The sequence below is a fragment of the Canis aureus genome, chromosome 4 (assembly GCF_053574225.1).
Source record: "Canis aureus isolate CA01 chromosome 4, VMU_Caureus_v.1.0, whole genome shotgun sequence".
Classification (NCBI taxonomy): domain Eukaryota; kingdom Metazoa; phylum Chordata; class Mammalia; order Carnivora; family Canidae; genus Canis; species Canis aureus.
The window spans coordinates 59,986,334-60,004,585 of record NC_135614.1 but is presented as its reverse complement, the minus strand read 5'-3'; the positions used below and the strand labels follow the sequence as shown (position 1 = coordinate 60,004,585).

The following is an 18,252-nucleotide window of genomic DNA, read 5'->3' as shown; positions in this document are numbered from 1 at the left end:
CTCTGAAACCTTATTTTCTTCTAGAGGGCTTTGCACTTTTAAAACATCTTCACAAATTCCGTTATTTCTCAAAGCTACCTACCGAGGTCAGAGGGTTATATCCCCTTTGGACAGATGCGGAAACTGAAAGCATGTGGTTAGTTAACACCAGAGCAGGGAATACAGATCACAGTCAGGGCCACCATCAAGGCCATCCTATGCCAACCGTGCCAACCCAGTCCCAGAGACCCCAGAGCAGTGGAACGATCTGCAGTAAGTCCCAAGGACACGCCAACAAATTTGGAGAGATTTCAGAATTCACCCAAATGCAGGGTGGCCAAGGTCTCCCAGATTCTTCACATCTCCTGGCCATACCAAGTAGAATACACCGGTTGTACAACCAACAGATAAGCCTGTAGGTCCTCTCAACCAGGAACTGGCTCTGACTATTAAACCTGGTCTCCAAGGACTATTCCAGCCTTCCCTCATGCCAGGAATGGGCAGACAGGTGGAAAGATCTCTGTACCCAGCTGCAGCTGAGCCTCATGGCCACCAGGACCCCAGCTCTGGATCTCGATCCTGCCCTAGGAAGTCTCCCTTTCAGTCTCATCTCCTCAGTGGTCTGTGTGAGACCTCACAACCAAACCCTCTCCCTCTCTGGACCTCATCTGTAGGATGGTGACGCTAAACAATATGACCACCATTCCTTTCCAGTGCTAGAATAACAAGAATGACAAGAACCCCTCAAGGTAAATCTGGAAAAGACACTTTCCGAGCCCTCTTTGAGAATGTGAGTTTCACGTCACATCTATCCTTTTTCCCAGCGATTGTGCACGGTCCACACATGCTTGACATTATGCAACTCAGGAGCTGGGAGTAATGCCCTGCGCATAGCAGGGTCTTCCTGGTAAGTGTTAACTATGCCCTTCCTTTGAAAACAGGGAAACTGAGGCCCCAGGCAGACAGACTGAGGCCCAGTACCACCTAGCAAGTCAAAACCCAAGTTTTTTTTACCTCAACCCTCTCTCTTCAAGTTCTTGTATCTACCTCCCCATGGGCCCTTGAGGTCTAGGCAACTTTCAGCCATGACTCCAAATATAACTTACACTGGATGGAGGTTTTGGGACCGGCTGTGACTTGTCACTGGGGTGTGCAGGGTCAGCAGGGGGTGCTGGGACACCTGCATCCTTTCCTAGAGAATTGAGAAGACATGGATAAGCAGCAGGAAAAGGGAGAAAGCCCAGATACCACGCCCTTGAGGACAGCCCGGGGCCAGCAGAGTTCTCAGCATTCCCTCCACTGAGTCTGGGGAAGTGGGAGACGGTCCCACCAAGGCCAGGTAGCCTAGGAAAATGACTGGAATTATGGGGACAGAGCCTGGGCAGAGAGGCCATCTTCTGTGGACTTGCTGGGAAAAGGTCCCAATGTGCTCACTGTTCCTCGCTAGCCTGGACCTGCCTCGGCAACAAGGATGACACTTGATGATTAACAAAGTATTTTTACATCAGCCAATTCTCAGGACAGCTCTGTATCTCCATTTTCAAGTAAGGAAACGGGAAGCATGGAGAAGTCACCAGGAGGCCCACAGTCACACGGCCAGCAACCGCAAAAGCAGGACTTAACCCTGGCTCTCCCTCCTACCTCCTGGAGCTGCTGGAGGGTAGCCGTCTCACTCAGGGGGTGGGCCCGGCACCCAGCTGGGACTCAGAGATCGTTGCTGGACGGACAAGTGGAGGCTAGATGTGCCCACTGATTGCAGCGCAGTGAACTCTGGGATCATCTCTGTCTTCCACTTGCCCCTTCACCAAATGTAACTACCAGCCTGTGGAAGGCTGCCACAGCGGCCTAGATGAAGACCATAGGCAGGCTGTAGCAGAAGCCACCTGCGCCTTGTGTGCGGGGACCAGGTCTTCCAACCTTGCCCTGGACTCACGGACACATGCCGAGGAATGTGTGGCAACCGCACCAGTACTATAATCCTTCCCCATCAATGCTTCCCTTTAATGGGTAGTGTGTGACCCTCACACCTGAAATACACTGCAGCTTGGCTAACAGGAAACCCTGGTTCTTCCATGGGCTTGGCTTCCCCTGGGGTAAAGTAGAAAAAGTAGGGCCAGCCCAGAGAGCTTTTGACCCAGGTGCCAACTCTGAGCAACTCCAAGTCACTGCCAAGAACTCTACACCTGGCTGCTCATTACAGATCTGCTAAACAAATATGCTGATACAGATCCTGAGGCCACATCTTGGGTGCAGAGAATTGTGACCCATCGCTTATGTCTGCAAGGGCCTCAGAAGGGCTGCATCATCAGCCATTTGTGGACAGAATTATTCTGAAGTCCCTTCCAAACCTGACCTTCTGAGGGAGGCTGTAGACAAAACAGGACTAGGAGGATGGTTTGTGGCCTAAGGATCCACGGAGGAGATGCGGGTTTCCAAGTGAGGAGGGAGAACACACGGTTCAGGGGCTAGAGAATTAGGAGTCTGGGGGAGGGAGTGGTCCACCCGGGCCCCCCTCATACCTGTGAGCTCAGCCAGGTGGTCAAAGGAGGTCAAAGAGGGAGACGGTGGTGGGAGCAGATCGCTGTCTTTGACCAGCTCCTCAGCCTTCTGCCGCAGTCTGGATGCTTCCATTTGGGACTCTTCCAAAAGCTCCCCTGGGGAGACGACAGGGAGCAAATGAGTCAGTCAGCTGAGTGCACCGGTTGGCCCGGGCCCACGCCCTTGAGCCTGCTTCTGTGTGGGGCTTCTGATGTCACGGGCCTTGGGCTGGGCCCCCACCATGGCCTTATGGGCTGAGTGCAACACGCACCATTCCAGCCCCCAAGAAGAGATGGGCCAGGTGGAGAAGGGCCCCACAATCAGGGAAAAAGAAGAGGGGAACCTGGAACGAACTTCTGGCCTCCAGCTACATCTGGCCTGGGACTCTGCAGAAAGCCAGGGGCTCTCTGAGACTGACCATCATGGCACATGGCGGCTACCCCCAGCCCCCACCCCCCAATAAGGGGCTGCCAGAAGGGAGGAGACCCTTGGTAATACCACCACCCCTCTGGGCTTCAGTTTCCCTTCTGCAGGTGGAGAATGAGGAATGCCACTCCCCCTTCCCTAATCTGCCATTCCAAGCGGAGATCTGCCAAGCAAGGAGTAAGCAGCTGGAAAATCGGGGAGCTATGCTCATCCCCAAAGCCTAAGGCCAGAGAAGGTGGCAGCAGGGCAAAGGAAGAGTGTTAGGGGCGTGGAGCAAAAGAGACTCCTCTGGACAGGGAATCAAGGAATCCTTCACACGGGGAAGCAATGGCATCTGGGCTGGTTCAGGCATGGGGCGGTAAGGGGACCTGCTCCAGGCAATGGAGACAGCCAGAGCAAAAGCCAGGAAAAGAGACATCAAAGGATCTTTTCCCGCTTTGCTTCAAGCCAAGCTCAGGTCTCCGCTCCAACACTTGGGGACTGTGCCCTTGTCGCCCTGCTGATGTCAGCTCTCCCATTCCTGGTGCTTCTGGAAGAAGAGGCCATCCTGCTTCCACATCCACAGACCTGGACCTTCTAGGTCCTCCTCCCTCCCCCACCCCTGCCTGCTTCAACGTCCCTTGGGTACTGTAAGCCCTGTCGTCACGGTGCTGGGGAATCGGAATCGGGGCTGGGAACGCTGCCATCATGCTACAACGGTGCAGAGACACAGCCGTGAGGCAGGAGCCACTGCTGGGCCAGGAGGGCCAGAGGGATGACCTGGGTGGAGGCACATGCCAGGTGGCACTGCAGGCCGCAGGGAGGAGGCTTGCGGGGAGAGCGTGGGGTCTGTTTTACCTAACATCTTTATCCCTTGCATTTTTTCCTTCAGTCGGGAATTCTCCTCCACTAGGCGCTCAAAGGCTGCAGAAGCCTCTCCCAGAGGCACGCCGCCCCCTGGGTCGTAGATCCGGTATGGTCCTCTCCCTTCCATGAGGGTGGCTCAAGCCCTGCCGTGGTGCCCACCTGGCTGCAAGGACAACAGCAGTATGTGAGGGGGCTGGCCAGGCCACTGACGCATCCTAGTCCATCAAGGCCCCCAGAAGGCAGTCCCCATAACCCAGGAGCAAATGCGGCACCTGCGGCTGGCCACGGTACAGCAGGGCAGCACAGTCACCTCCTCTGATCTGGACACTGTGTCTCTCTGAAGAGACAACCCAAGAGGAGCATCAGTTTCCGCAAGCAGCCTCACAGCACTGCTGGTTCATTTGGGACAGCAATCCACTAGAAGTGCCACATAAAGTACAAGAAAGAGCAATGGGCTCGGGAGTCAAAAAACCTGAGTTCATGTCCTGTTGGTGGGGTCCAGGACAGGATCCTGCAGCCCCGCAGCCCCAGCGCATAGCTTGGTGAAGCTATAAAGGGAGTGTCCGGTGAACACTTACTGAATGAATAAATGGTCTCACCATTAACTCACTGTGGGATTGTGGGCAGTCCCTGCCCCACTCTGAGGGGAAATGAAAGTCTTACACTAAATCAGTGATCTCTAGACTAAAATGCCTGGGCCCTAAGGGATATGCAAGTCAACCCAATCCAAAGTTTCATTTATATATATGTTATCTTTTTTAAATGAAAGAAGAAGAAGAAAAAACCCTGACTAATATTTAATATACTAATTGACACTGTCACCCTCTTCTTCAGCCTCATATTGTGTATGGCCTGTCCCTTCCAGTTCTAATGAACACAGATGAATTTTCCATCCAACCACGATCTACTTGAGCAGCAAGGGTTTTGCATCAATCTGTTCAATTTTGTCCACTTTATTTTGTTTGACTCCACCATGCAAAATGATTTCAGAATTCCAGTTCTGTAACGTAGTAGAGAAATGTCCTTCTTCCATTCATTAATTTAGTAAGTTTTTAAAGATTTTATTTATTTATTCATGAGAGACACAGAGAGAGAGACAAAGACATAGGCAGAGGGAGAAGCAGGCTCCATGCAGGGAGCCCTCTGCAGAACTCAACCTCAGGGCCCCAGGATCATGACCTGAGCCGAAGGCAGGCGCTCAGCCACTGAGCCACCCAGGTGTCCCCATTCAGCAAGTATTTATTGAGCATCTACTCTGTGCTAGGTACCAGTCCGGGTGCTGGGAAATGATGAGCAAGTAAGACAGACAAACATCCCTCATGGAGCTCGCATTCTAGTGGTCAAGACAGATGATAGATGGGTAGATAAACATGGTACTCGGGGTGATTAAAACATCTATGGACAGAAATTAAGCAGGGAAGTATGAGGCAGGGACTTCGATTTTAAGTAGAGCTGTCAGGAAAGGCCTCACAGAGAAGGAGGCATTTTAGCAAAGATTCAAAGTAAGCAAAGGAACCAGCCATCTGAGGAAAGTATATTCTAGGCAGAGAGAATAGTTAATGCAAAGGCCCTGAGGTTGAAAAATTGATCCAGCAAAGAGCTGGCCAAGAAGAAAGAGCTCCAAAGGGCTCCACTGGGGGCCTCAACAACCTCCCTCCCAAGATCACCACCCCCAGGGCAAAAACTATTTCAGTCAGGAATCTTCAAGGGTCCCATGAGCATCCACACAGGGCTCACTGGAAGAAAAGAGTGAATAAGGACTCATAATGAGAGCCCCACTGGCCAGGCACCACACCCACCGCTTTGGGGGTACCACCTCAGTGAAGCTGTGTGACAACCCTACGGGCTACGTTATCCTCGCCATGTGAGGAAGGCTCCGTGAGGTGAAGTGACACAGCCAGGATGACAGGGCCAGCACAGGAGAGCCAAGGTACAAATCAGTTGTGCCTAAGAAAGGGAGTTCAATTAGCCCCCTGCTACATTGGCTCTGCTCCCCCAACAAGACTCAGGCCCGAGGGGCGGACAGCGAGTTCCAGCCTGTGGGGTAACACCTATCCAGCTACCAGGTACCCTCTGGGCTGTTTTCCCTGCCTTGCGGCACATGAAATAACAATGATCTTGCCCCGAGGGTCCATGTTACCACGGAATGACAAGGCTGGAGAGAAAATCAATTCCAGAGGAGCGGGGTCCCTCCCCCTCAAAACTGAGAAACAGAAGACGAGCACCCACTTCGAGAGGCACCCACGCCTGGCTGGGCCCCGCAGAAGCAAAGGACAACTGCCCACACGCCCAACACAGCAGTCATCACTTAGTTTAGGGGGGACTTGTTTTCGACTTGAAAAGGTCAAAGTGTCACAGCAGAGCACTGAGAGTACTTAAGTAGACAGTGTGGATAGAGCACTTAGCACGATGACTGATGACCAGCAAGGTGCTCGAAAATGCTGGTAGACGTGAGGGGTGGGGAGCCCTTCCTCCACACTCCCCACGCTCCTCACATGCCTCTCCAACAAAACACTGCCGCCCAGTATGCAATGTGGGTGACTGGTGTAAGCATGTGTGTGCTTGACGGAGAACTTCCTGGAGGAAGGAGCATGCTCCATGCATCTGTCAGCAGCACAGGTCTGGTGTTTGGAAGCTAAGCCAATGACTGAGAGCTCAATGCACAGATGGGGGGGCCGAGGGCTGGGAGAGGCTTACAGCTACTTTTGGTGATAAGTAGCCCCCATGTGTCCTGGATCCTGCTCACCCCTCTACACTCACCCTAAACAGAACTCACCGCTGACTTGATGTGACGTTTTTTACTCTACACCTGGCTTGCCCAGGAGACTGGGAGCGCCATAAGAGCAGGGGCCGAGTCCACTTTGTCCACCAGTCTATCTTCAGAGTGGTCCAGAACAGCCTCTAATCAGAGACACTGAAGGACGAAAGGAGCCAGTGACCTGCCTCTGCCTCCTGAGAGGCCATCCAAAAGCATCCTGAGGGCTTCTCTGGGACCCACTGACCAGTGATACTCTGGACAACCATACACTTCTGGAACCAGCACAGCCATGCTCCCTCTGAGAAGCCCAGACATACAGCCAAGCAACAGGGTAGGATGTGGAATACAGAAACTGAAATCCCACCTCCGTGTCCTCTAAACTGTATGATGTTCGGGTTCTTCCTCAGCACTGGGGAAGTAACATGGAAGGGGGCCCGGGAAGCCAAGGAAGGAGCAAGCAGGGCCACTGTCCCCAACCCCAGGCCTGGCAGGCAGAGCTCGGGGCAGGATAAGAGAACAGGCTGCCAGGCAGTAGGCCAACGGAGCCCACACAGAACAGCCTGATGGGAGAAAACCCTCTGGAGCTCAGGGAAGCCATCCGCGGGAGGGCCTGGACTTCTGGGGGGAAGAAACACAAAAACAGAAACAGGGAATTTCCACGTCCCGCTGACCTCATGCCCAGATGGTCAGCGGCAATTCCAGGACGACTGCCGGGCAGACAGGAACTCTCCTGTCAGTGTGCTTTCTAGAACCTTTCCTGAAAAGGGGACTCATTCCCAGGATGACAGAACTGGAAGGGAATCCCCAAGGGCAACAGGATGACCTGTTAGCAGGCACCCAGGGGCCCGCTGAGGGGGGCGCTGCACCACTCTCCCGCCTCCTAGGCAGGCAGCAGAGTGTGTGGAGGGGGCAAAGGGGTGCGGACCCCAGCCCTGCTTGGGGCAGTACCGGAGCTCAGCGCCCTGGCCTCCTGGGCATCAGCTCATCTGACTCTCCATCACGGTGTGAGGGCAGTGAGTCAGGGCCCGGAACAGGAAGATCAAGCTCACCCAACAAGTCAGGATGGAGCTGGAACCAGAAGGTCCTTGCGCGCTCTCTCGCTCCTCTCTCTCTCTCTCTCTCTCTCTCTCTCTCTCTCTCTCTCTCTCTCTCGTCTGCCCAGTGCCCTTTCCCTCCACTTTCCGCTCCTGGGCTAAGATCCAATGACAACGCAGAGGCCCCACCCCACGTTCTTCCAGGACCTGGCCAGAACCCACGTCCGGCTACAGACCCGCAGGCAACCCACCAGCAGGGGGACACCAGCCCGCCTTCCCATCACAGAGCTCAGCAGAGGGGTGACCAGAGCCCCCACAGCCCGCCCCGGCCCCCTGAGGGGTACCCGCTGGAACCAGACCCAGAGGGGGAGGCCAGGCGGCAACTGCAGGGTGTGAGGATGGAAATGATACCGTTGAACCCAGAGGAGCCAGGGGCCCCACAGAGGAGGAGGTGGCGTGACGAAGTGACAGAAGAGTGGCTGACGGGGAGTGCGGGGGGCAGGAGAGTGGGCTCAAATCGCAACCTCCATCCGAGAAGAGAAGAAGTGAAAGAGGCTGGAGTTGGAACTGAACGGCCATCCCAGCTCCCCACCGAAGAGCCCTGGCCCGTCTGGTGAGCCACGGGCTGGGGCTGGGGCTGGCGCTGGCGGGGGGCTCCGAGGCCCCCAGAGGAGATAAGCTTGCACAGCCTGTAACAGCTGCAAAACGCCCAGTATCTTCCCAAGCTCTGTCTGTCCATTCAATCGCCATAAGTCTCGGGAAGCAGGGAGGGCTGACGTCCGTCTGACAGACGAGGAAACGGAGGGAACGTCCCGGAGCTCGAACTAAGGCCGCTGGGTTCCGGCTGCGCTCCGGGGCAGATGCTGCGGAGGGAGAAGCCTCAGCAGATCTCCGACCGGAGTCGGGGTTGGGGGGGCCCAGGAAGCAGCCAGGGGCCACCTGCGGAGGCAGAGTAGGGGCTGCCCGGGGTGCCAGTGGGGGGGCTGACAGCGGGCAGAAGGGAAGAGGTCTCTAGGAAAGAAGGCCCAGGACAGAAAGTCAGAAGAAGGTGCTGGCATCCTCTCTGCGGCCTTTTAGGGCCACGGGAGAGCCCGGCCACACACTGCACGGTGGTTCCCTCGTGCGCAAAGCGATGACCCTGGGCTGGAGAGAAACCCGGGGATGTCGTGGAGCTGGCCTAAGGACCAAAGGAGACCAAAGCCCCAGGAGCCAGCAGCGAGGCAAGGAAAGAGAGGGGATCCCCCACACTGGGGGCAGTACAGACATGGAGTCGGGAAGACAGGGTCCTCATGTGACGCAGGGTCTGGGGTGAAGCAGGTGAGGCACACGGGACAACACTGAGAGGGTCACTCGAGTGCAGGCACAGGACCTTGAGCAGGAGCCCTCCTCGTGGGAGGCACCCCAGGGGCTTCACCAGTGTCTGCCCCTCCCTGGTCCCAGCCCCGACCCCCTGGAGGTTGCAGGCTTTTTCTGAGCCTCGGCTGCCTCTGCTGCAAAACAGCCCGACCTGCCCTCGGACCAAAGCAATGAAATGCAACAATATGTGTACAGCGGCAAGGGTGTTCTCACTTTCTACTTCTTACTTCCTGATTACTTGATTTACTCAACAAGAAACATATTCATTTTATAATAATAAAATTTCCAAAGTAATAATGATGTGTGTAGAGCACGAAATTAAATGTCTGGCATGCCGTGGGTTCTTGGTAAAAGGTTGGGGCAGCCCCATAACTCTGCCACACTGGTTTAGGGCCGTGTCTTCCCCACTCCCTTCTACTCCCCCCTTTTAATGGAGTTTTTAGGTTCCTTTGCCATCTCGGCAAGTTAGGTTGTGACACCAACTTAATTTCTGGTAACTGCAAAAAGACATTAAGCAGGGACACTGGTACAACCACAGCCAGTGAAGATCCCAGAAGCCGATGGGCTGTGGAACTGCACTCATGGAAGACTGGGAAGCATCTGAGCCTCCTTCTCCTCAACTGTAGATGGGAATATCCTGCAATACTCCCCAGGGGTGACAGGAAGCTATGAAAGCACTTTGTAAACTAAAGTAAAAAATCTCTCCATATTCATACTTTATGATGATCTCCAGCCCTCCCCCGTGACCCCATTGTCAGGAAAACTACGGACCCAGGGCCATCCATCAAAGAGCCCACCTTGAGGGACTCCTAGATGGCTCAGTGGTTGAGGGTCTGCCTTCAGCTCAGGACATGATCCCGGGGTCCTGGGATGTAGTCCCGCACCGGGCTCCGTGCAGAGAGCCTGCTTCTCCCTCTGCCCATGTCTCTCCCTCTGTGTGTGTCTCATGAATAAAAAAATAAAATATTTTTTTAAAAAGAGTCCACCCTGGCATCCTCTCCAGTGAGCCAAGGACTTACTTAGTCTGCAACAATTCAGTAATAAAGAGGCTATAGGTGTAGCATGTAATACAAGGAACCAGGCCCAGAGCAAACATCTTCCCCTCACTGGGCCTCAGTTTCCCAAAAGGAGGGGTTTGTATTTGCAACACTGGCAACAATATAATAGAGAGAATCGACTAGAGGATCTTTAGGCCCCTCTAGTTCTGACATTCCAGAACTTGCCATTAATTATCACCCCTTCCTACAATCTGTTGTCAGACCTCGAGAAGGCTGCTCTCCTCAGCAATAATCCCTAAGGCCCAAGTGGATTCTCCTGAACCAAGAGTCCTCCTACAAGTACTATCGGGGTGGCTTTACCTCCCCCAAGGGCAGTCAGAAACCCGCAGATGGTGTCTGCAGCCCCTCGCTGGGTCCCCCCCACTCCCTAGCATGCACCCTGGCTCCAGCCCAGCTTGAGAAATGTGTCCCTCACACAACACACATCTCCTCTCCTCTGTGTCCTCCTTCCTCCCCTCCCTTGCACTGACTCACCACCGAGAGGGCCTCCGCCTGCAAGACTCAGGCTCCACACCACCTGCCTGGGGACAAGGGGGTGGAAGGAAGCAGACTCAGAGAGGTGAAGTCGCTTGCCTAAAAACACACAGCTGGTGAGTGGTAGAACAAATAATCCAGGCTCAATCTGTGAGACTGCAGTGTCGCTGCCCTCTCCCCTGGCCTGCTCCCCTGAGACAACGGGCTGAAGCTCAGTGGGAGGAAACCAGTCCTGCCGCCTGGCTGGCTGGACCAGACTCCCAAGTTCCCAGCCCCTGCCTCAGTGGATCTCTAATTTGGTATGCAATCAAGTCCCAGTCTGCCTCTGATCACCTGTAGCCACCAGGGCTTAGAGTCTCAGGTGGAAGGAAGCTCAGGGGAAACGCAGTCCTGTGCCGATCCAGTCCCCAGGGGAGCCAAGGGACTCCGATGACCATCTTCAGTGACCCAACTTCCTCCCTAAGGACCCTCCCCTGGGTAGCCAACACTGGCTGCAGTCAGAGTACTCCTAGTTCCACTTCCACCAGCACTTACTCTGCCCTCTGGAGTCCTCTGGAACAAGGAACACGATGTCTCTCTTCTCCAGTTCAGCCCTGAAGACATTTGCAACCTGCAGCATTCTCCTGTAGCTAGTTAGACCCTGTTCCCTATGCTGTTCCTTGAGGGGCTGGCTTGCAGACCCCTCCCTATGCCCTCCCCCACCTCAACCCTCTACCTCTACCTATCTGTAATGGGTCCTAAAACTGAACACAACACTCCAGGTATGGTTCACAAACAGAGGAACTTTCACCTCCACCTTTTTAGGTATTATGTTTCTATTGATGTAGCCTTGCATACATTTTGTTTCTCTTATAGCTGAGTCACTGGCAGCAAAGAATGTCCTTTCTCAATGATGTCAATACCTGCTTACACGTCTGATTAGCTGAGAACAAAGTTCTCTTACAGAGAAGTATGCCCTGAAGTTTTAGTTAACTATAGGGCCAGTGGTTTACTACCCAAATCAGTAATCCTCTACCTAAGAATCTAGAAATGTCTGCGTCACTGCCCACAGGGGCTGAACAAAGATGTGTACTGCCACATGCTTTATAACAGCAGAAATGTCCTAAATGTCCACCAGGGAGGCACTGGTTTAATAAACCACAGTGCACTCACTCATCGGAATGCTATGCAGCCATCAAAAAGAATGGGGCACACTGCTTTGCAATGACATAAAAAGATGTCCACAGAATACCATTAAGGATAAAAAGCCCAAGTATAATAGAATACTAATTTTTTAAGTTTATTATTTTTTCTTTTACTAACCTCTACACCCAGTGTGGGGCTCCAACTTATGACCTAAAGACTGAAAGTCATACGATATTCCAAATGAGCCAGCCAGGCACCCAAGGATACTATTAAAAAAAAACAACACACAACTACATACATGTACATATGTACGTGCATATATATGTGTGTATAAAATCATAAATGTGCATAGGATAAGGTCTGGAAACATACACACCAAACGCCTACTAGTAGACAGCTCTAGAGAGGGACCTGGGATAGGGGCTGGAAACAAATGAAACATATATTTCACCTACAAAAATTTAAACTCTTTACAAGGAAATCTAGTCTTATTCCATTGAAAAAATTAACTTAAAAATATAGTGGGGAAAAAAATATATATAGTGGGAGCAGGGTCAGGGGAGAAGAAGAGAGAAGATAGCTTTCAATTTTTACTTTATACCTTTTGTATTCCTTGAGAGTGGCTCTTCCAATGAGAATGTTATTTTGTAACTTTTTAAAAATGGATATTTTAAAATATTTTTTTTTTAATTTAAGTGTCTTGACAAGGTCAGAAGGCACACTGTTGGGGCACCAAATGAGACTGGAGGGCTACGGGCAGGGGTGAGAGCATTATGTACCTGCTTCATAAGGACACACAAGGCTTAGGGATTTGATCATAAAAAAGAAGGAAAAGTCCATGGGGATCTCTGGGTGGCTCCGCAGTTTGGCGCCTGCCTTCGGCCCGGGGCGTGATCCTGGAGTCCCGGGATCGAGTCCCAAGTTGGGCTCCTTACATGGAGCCTGCTTCTCCCTCTGCCTGTGTCTCTGCCTCTCTCTGCGTCTCTCATGAATAAATAAATAAAACCTTAAAAAAAAAAAAAAAAAAAAAAAAAAGAAGTCCAGAAGCAAGTTTTCTAGTCAGGAAAGTCACTGGATGGAGTTGGCAACCTAAGAGAGGATCTGGCTTCAGGAAGGCCAGGGCTGGCCTTGAGGTGATAAAGATGGGAAGAGAAGTAGCAGACTTTGGATACCCATCCTCAACTGGGGAACAAGTACAGAGCTCCCCGCCCACTGCCTGTGGGTCCTCACACCGGGCACACCTGCTCTGCTGGAGAGGAAGCCGAGCCCAGGCAGGTGCAGAGCTTGGCTTGAGGCCACACAATTCCCAAGAGACGCAGCAGAACCCACACCTGATCATCACATCACTGGTCTCACCCTGTACTCCCTGCTGCCAAAAGCTCCCCGAGAAGACAGCCCCAGGAACCCCAGCCCACCTTCCTTCTGCCCCATGCACGCCTCCACTCAGCTCCTGCGATCCACAGGTATACACGCTCCATGCCAGAAGCCGGCTTTCCTCCCAGCAGCTGGGACCTCACTTGGCCCAGAAGGAGGACCCTGACTATCAGCTGTGGGGACACAGGGTACTAGGGTCACCCTTAGACAAAAGGGATGAAGGCTTTGGCTGTCTTTCTGTCTCCCAGTCCCCAATATGCCCAAAGCTGGTTTACCCAAAGAAGGGTTTCTCCAACGCTGTAACTGCCCCCTCTAAGGGGGAAGAGGACAACTTTTAAGAATTTCCCCTTCTCTAAATATGGTGAAAGGAGGGCTCATTGGATCCAAATCCTGGTTCTCTGCTCCTTGCCACGTGACCCTGACCTGGCCTCACTTTCCATGTTCTTCCCTATGGAAACGCTGGGAGGACCCACTAGGAGCCACAGAGCTGTTGACCTTAAAATGCCACCCAACAGGTGCCATAGTGGCTACTAAGGGGACAACCAGGCAGGGGTAACACCACTCAAATAAAAGCCAAAGATTTCCTATTCTAGCAGCAAAGGCTGGAGACTCCCTGATGAAGATGAAAACAAATAAATACATGGGGGTAAGTTCACACCAAGGAGTACGATACAACTGTGAAAATGAATGCACTATAGCCACAGATACAAACCAGACCAAATCTCACAAATATAACACTGAGCACAAAGAAGTTGTCGAATACAAAGTTGTACGACAGCATTTAAAGAGTATTATTAAACATACAAAAGAGTACTACCTATTATGTAAGGATGCATTTGTTTATAACAAAACTAGAGACATTTATAAGAGAATAAATGTTAAATTCAGAACACTTGCTACTTCCTGATGGAAGGGAAAGGGAATGATCAAGGAGAAATTTCAGGTGTACAGAAAATGTGTGACTTCTTAAGCCGGGCTGGGTAGGGGCCTGGTGTGCACACGTTGCCCTCCATGTCTGGAAGATTTCTTCATATTTTCTAAAAGTCAGTGTTGCTGTCCTTGGACTCCTGCTCTTCCCAGGGGCTGGGCCAGGGGGAGGGGAGAACACATGCAGAGGCCTAAGTAGGGATGTGGAGGGACCAGGGTTCCTCAGCCCATTGATGAAGCTGGCCACAATGAAGGCCCAGGACGGGCCTGCCAGACAGTGGAAAGTGGAGCAAGCCCTCTCCAGTGTGGGTGGAGACCAAACCAAAGGCCCCTGACTCATGGGACACCCCCCACACCCGCCCTAAAAATACCAGCTCTGACCTCTGAGTATGACTCCTTGGTGACACAACTCCCACAGCACCCCCACCCTCCCCCCGCAACACACACACCATACATCTGCTGGGCCACCCGGTTTGTCCACCCTGTAAGTATTCAAGGGCACAGGGAACAGCTTCAGGGTGAGGTCCCTGGGGAGACAAGAGCTCAGCCCTGCCTGGGGACAAAGAGCCAGCTGCTCCTCAGGCCAGTCATCTGTTCCTTTTGGAAGAGTGACTGTCCTGGGCCAGTCATGGGGGAAAAACATCAAAAACTTCCCACAACTAACAGGCTAAGGTGACTGCCAACGTCCATCTCTGGAGGTTGGGGAGCTCTGCTCCACAGAACAAAGGAAGCTTCTTCGCGCTTTCCCTGTGTCTCCCTTTTGGCAACTCTCCAGAGGGCCCCAGCTACCCTCCCTTCCAAGAGGGACAGGGAAAAGAAAAGCAGGCACTGTGGGCAGGCAGGGTTGCAGCAGCAAGAAAAAGTGGGGATGGAGGGTGGGCACAGAAAGGCCTGGCCCAGTAGGAAGAGCTCAGGACTGGATGGAGCCAGAGAAACGGCAGCCGAGTTACTGGGCAACAGCGTTTTTAGAGCTGAGAGGGAACATTCTAAGACCCCAGCCAGTGCAATCCCTTCATTCTGCAGCTGGGACACCAAAGCCAGCAAAGGAAAAAGGCCTGCCCAAGGCTGCATAGGATGACAGTGACACAGGGGAAAGCAAACCTAGGCCTCCTGCCAGTACACTCTCTTACTGCGCGGCACCACGCCTGCCCTCCCTCCAAGTGGTCAGGTGGGCAATGAGGGAAAAGGGGAGTGAGAAAGGAGGAAGCTGCACCCAGGGGGACCCATGAAAGCTAACCATCCATAACATGGGAAGATGCTGCCTACAAGCTAGAGCACTCCCTGACCCTGGGGATGGGAGTCAAGCCGAGACTGGATGATCATCTGCTGGGGTGCACCCCTACCACTTGTAAGTGTCTGCTTTTCCAAACATGGATGGAAAGACATCTGACACAGAACAAAGGACAATCCATCCAGAGAGGACACAGCGTGGTTCACAGGTGGCAGAGGGGTTAAAGGCAAGTTATCCCAATGCTCGGAAGATGGCACCGTCCCCACCATCTCCTACTGAAATCCCTTGTATGCTCAGGATTGTCATCACTCATGAGATCAGCAGCTAGCACTGACTGGTTGCCAGCAGCAGCCCTGTGCTGTCTCATTAATTCACAGCACTGGAGAAGATAGTGGCGACATCAGAGAACCTTACAGATGAGGGAGAGGGGCCACACCCACTCAAGTGAGCCAAACTTTGAAGCACACGCTCTCCACCAGAGGTTCCCAAAGTGTGCCACAAAGCAGCATGGCCACCACCCACTGGATGGAGCCCCTCTGGGGACACAGTCATATATGTGTTTGACAAGCCACTCAGGTGCTTCACATGTGTGCTTGTTTGTCAACCAACTGCTCTAATCACTTCCCGATGCTGCACACAGGGAGAAACCACAACTTCTCTGCCCGGCAGTAAAAGACCTTAGGGTTTTTCCGGGTCCAGCTGGTCAGCTCTCCCAACCCAGCAGAGCCTTACCTCAAATCCTCTATCCAGTCTACTAAGTTCCAGAAGGTGCTCAGGCCCCACTCTGCACTCACCATCTTTCTAGAGCCTGGCCTTGGAGTCACCCCCTCTACCAGGAAGCCCCCCGACTACCTGCTGCCCCCAATTGTTCTGTACTCCAGTGAGACTTATGCCAGGCACCTGCAGGCACATAATGCCCTCCACATGAATCAAAGATTTATTTTAATTTTTTTTTGGATTTTATTTATTTATTCATGAGAGACACAGAGAGAGGCAGAGACATAGGCAGAGGGAGAAGCAGGCTCCATGCAGGGAGCCTGATGTGGGACTCGATCCTGGGACTCCAGGATCACACCCTGGGCCAAAGGCAGATGCTAAACCACTTAGCCACCCAGGAGTCCCACATAATGCCTTCCAGATCACATTCAGAGCACAATTTCTCTCCATTCCACTACAAGTTCCTAGAGAGCCAGGTGCATAGTTCCTATGTACCTGGCATCATGTTCCTCTGCAAGCACTGGCCACAAAGGCAATCAGGAAAAATTTGCTGGCTATGAGAAAGAAAAAAAAACCCTTGGGGAGCAAGTTCTGGTTCTCAACCTGACATTGCCACTACCTCCTAGGATAAGTACCTTCCCATCTCTTGGCCTCAGTTCCCCTCATCTGTGAAATGCACCCTTATTCTAGTTTCTTCTATTCTACTCATCCATTGAACAAACCCAGGAGAGCTTTACCTCAAACACTCTTATCTTGTATCAGGGATGCACATGCACCAAAGTGGTCCCTGCTCTCACCCTTGTACTCCAGGAAAAGAGAAAGGCAACAAACAAGGAAACACTAAACATTATTATATTCTAGGCACTAAGTTCTATACATATACTTTCTCATTTGCAAATAAACAAGATTATTTCAGAGCATGATGAGTGTATAAAAACATAATAGTAATATGACAGAAAGTGAAAAAAGGGGCCACTTTGCATAGAAAGGTCAGGGAAGGCCCCTCAAAGGAGGTGACATTTGAGCTGAGACTTAACAGTTCAGGAAGAACCAGCCATGTAAAAAAAAATGGGAAAGGTGTTCCAGGCGGGAGGAACAGCACATACAAAGGCCTCAAGTCAAGAACAAGCTTGGCACATTGGAAAGAAAAAAAAAAAAAAAAAAAAAAAACAAAAGCAGGCTGCCGTGGCTAAACTGCAGTGCAAGCAGAAACTACCCAGTAGTATTCAGAGAGACAGACAGATAACCTCCTACAATTGTGAGGTGCTCAAATCAGGTCGGCCCGACTCACCCCAGGACATCCGGGCCCCAACTCATAGGCAGCATTAGGGGTAAGGGTATGAGTCAGACCCCACAGCTTCCTGGGGCCCCAAAAGACCTGCTGTGGACATAGGGGCAGCTACCACCCTTCAGCATGAGAGCCTCACCATACCCACAGGACCCCCTTGGGTGGGGGAAAACAGGATCACAGAAGTATAAGGAATACAGAACACTCACAACTGTAGCTCCCAGTGGGACATGATCAAGTGCTTCCATGAAGTGCCAGTTCCTGATTACATTATTTTCCCAGGACACAGAGGGGACAGAAATCGTGGTCAGTGGAAAGGGAACAGGGCTATACTATTCAAGGCTTACTGATCTTGGCCAAGTCTTAATCTTTGTGGGCCTCAATTTCCTCATTTGAGAATTGAGGCTACTGTTAGTGACTATCTCCTAGGGTTGTTGAAAGATTAAATGAGATACTGAATGTAAAGCACTGTGCCTAGGACAGGTAAGTGTTCATTAAGTGTATGCTGTCATTACTGCTCTCGGTTTTTCACTGTCTCAGTTCTGTCTGCTGTAAAATAAAGATATTAATACAAGATTCTTATGCCTTTGTACCAATCAATATTCCAGCCTCCTAATACAATATCCATGATTAGGAGTAAAGAAAAAAAAAATGAGAGTCGTCTTTTCTGACCTCTCAACAGATGCTGAATTCCCCTCTATCATACCCTACTGCTTGGAAAATACGTGCTGATTAAATTCTACTTTGGTGATACTGTGAAGTTAAAATGATGCATTAGGAATCCACAGATTTCTCTGTACCGTCATTCTGCAAAGGGGGTGGGGTGGATGTTGCTGATTCCTCAGCAACATCCACAAACCACCCCCAATCAAAACAAAATCTCTCACCCGGTCACACAAAATTCACGCCCATTTCCATACACACAGTTAATGAAGGTATAATGGGATCACTTCCAAATGCACCATCACACACACACACAAATGTCCTACAGTGGAAAATTCACCCATATATAGAAACATCACACCCCAAATCACTCCCAGAAGTTCACTACACACAGCTACCCTGCACGCACATGCACACAAATGTTGAAAAGAAACCGTATAGCTGGAACTCTAGAGCCA

The 18,252-nt window shown here is 51.8% G+C and overlaps 1 protein-coding gene across 5 annotated transcripts in view; it reads right to left on the bottom strand.

Moving 5' to 3' along the window:
* Positions 1–18,252, bottom strand: part of TNIP1 (TNFAIP3 interacting protein 1) — a 49,253-nt gene that overhangs the window by 24,478 nt on the left and 6,523 nt on the right. For 3 of the 5 annotated variants that reach the window (XM_077895839.1, XM_077895840.1, XM_077895838.1), the window contains exons 2-4: positions 3,781–3,952; positions 2,499–2,633; positions 1,086–1,171 (exon numbers count right to left, since the gene is read on the bottom strand). In XM_077895839.1, coding sequence (XP_077751965.1) covers positions 1,086–1,171; positions 2,499–2,633; positions 3,781–3,916 — 357 coding nt within the window. In that variant the 5' untranslated portion in view covers positions 3,917–3,952. The remainder of the gene's footprint in view (positions 1–1,085; positions 1,172–2,498; positions 2,634–3,780; positions 3,953–18,252) is intronic. The other 2 variants (XM_077895842.1, XM_077895841.1) reach the window with 1 other exon arrangement.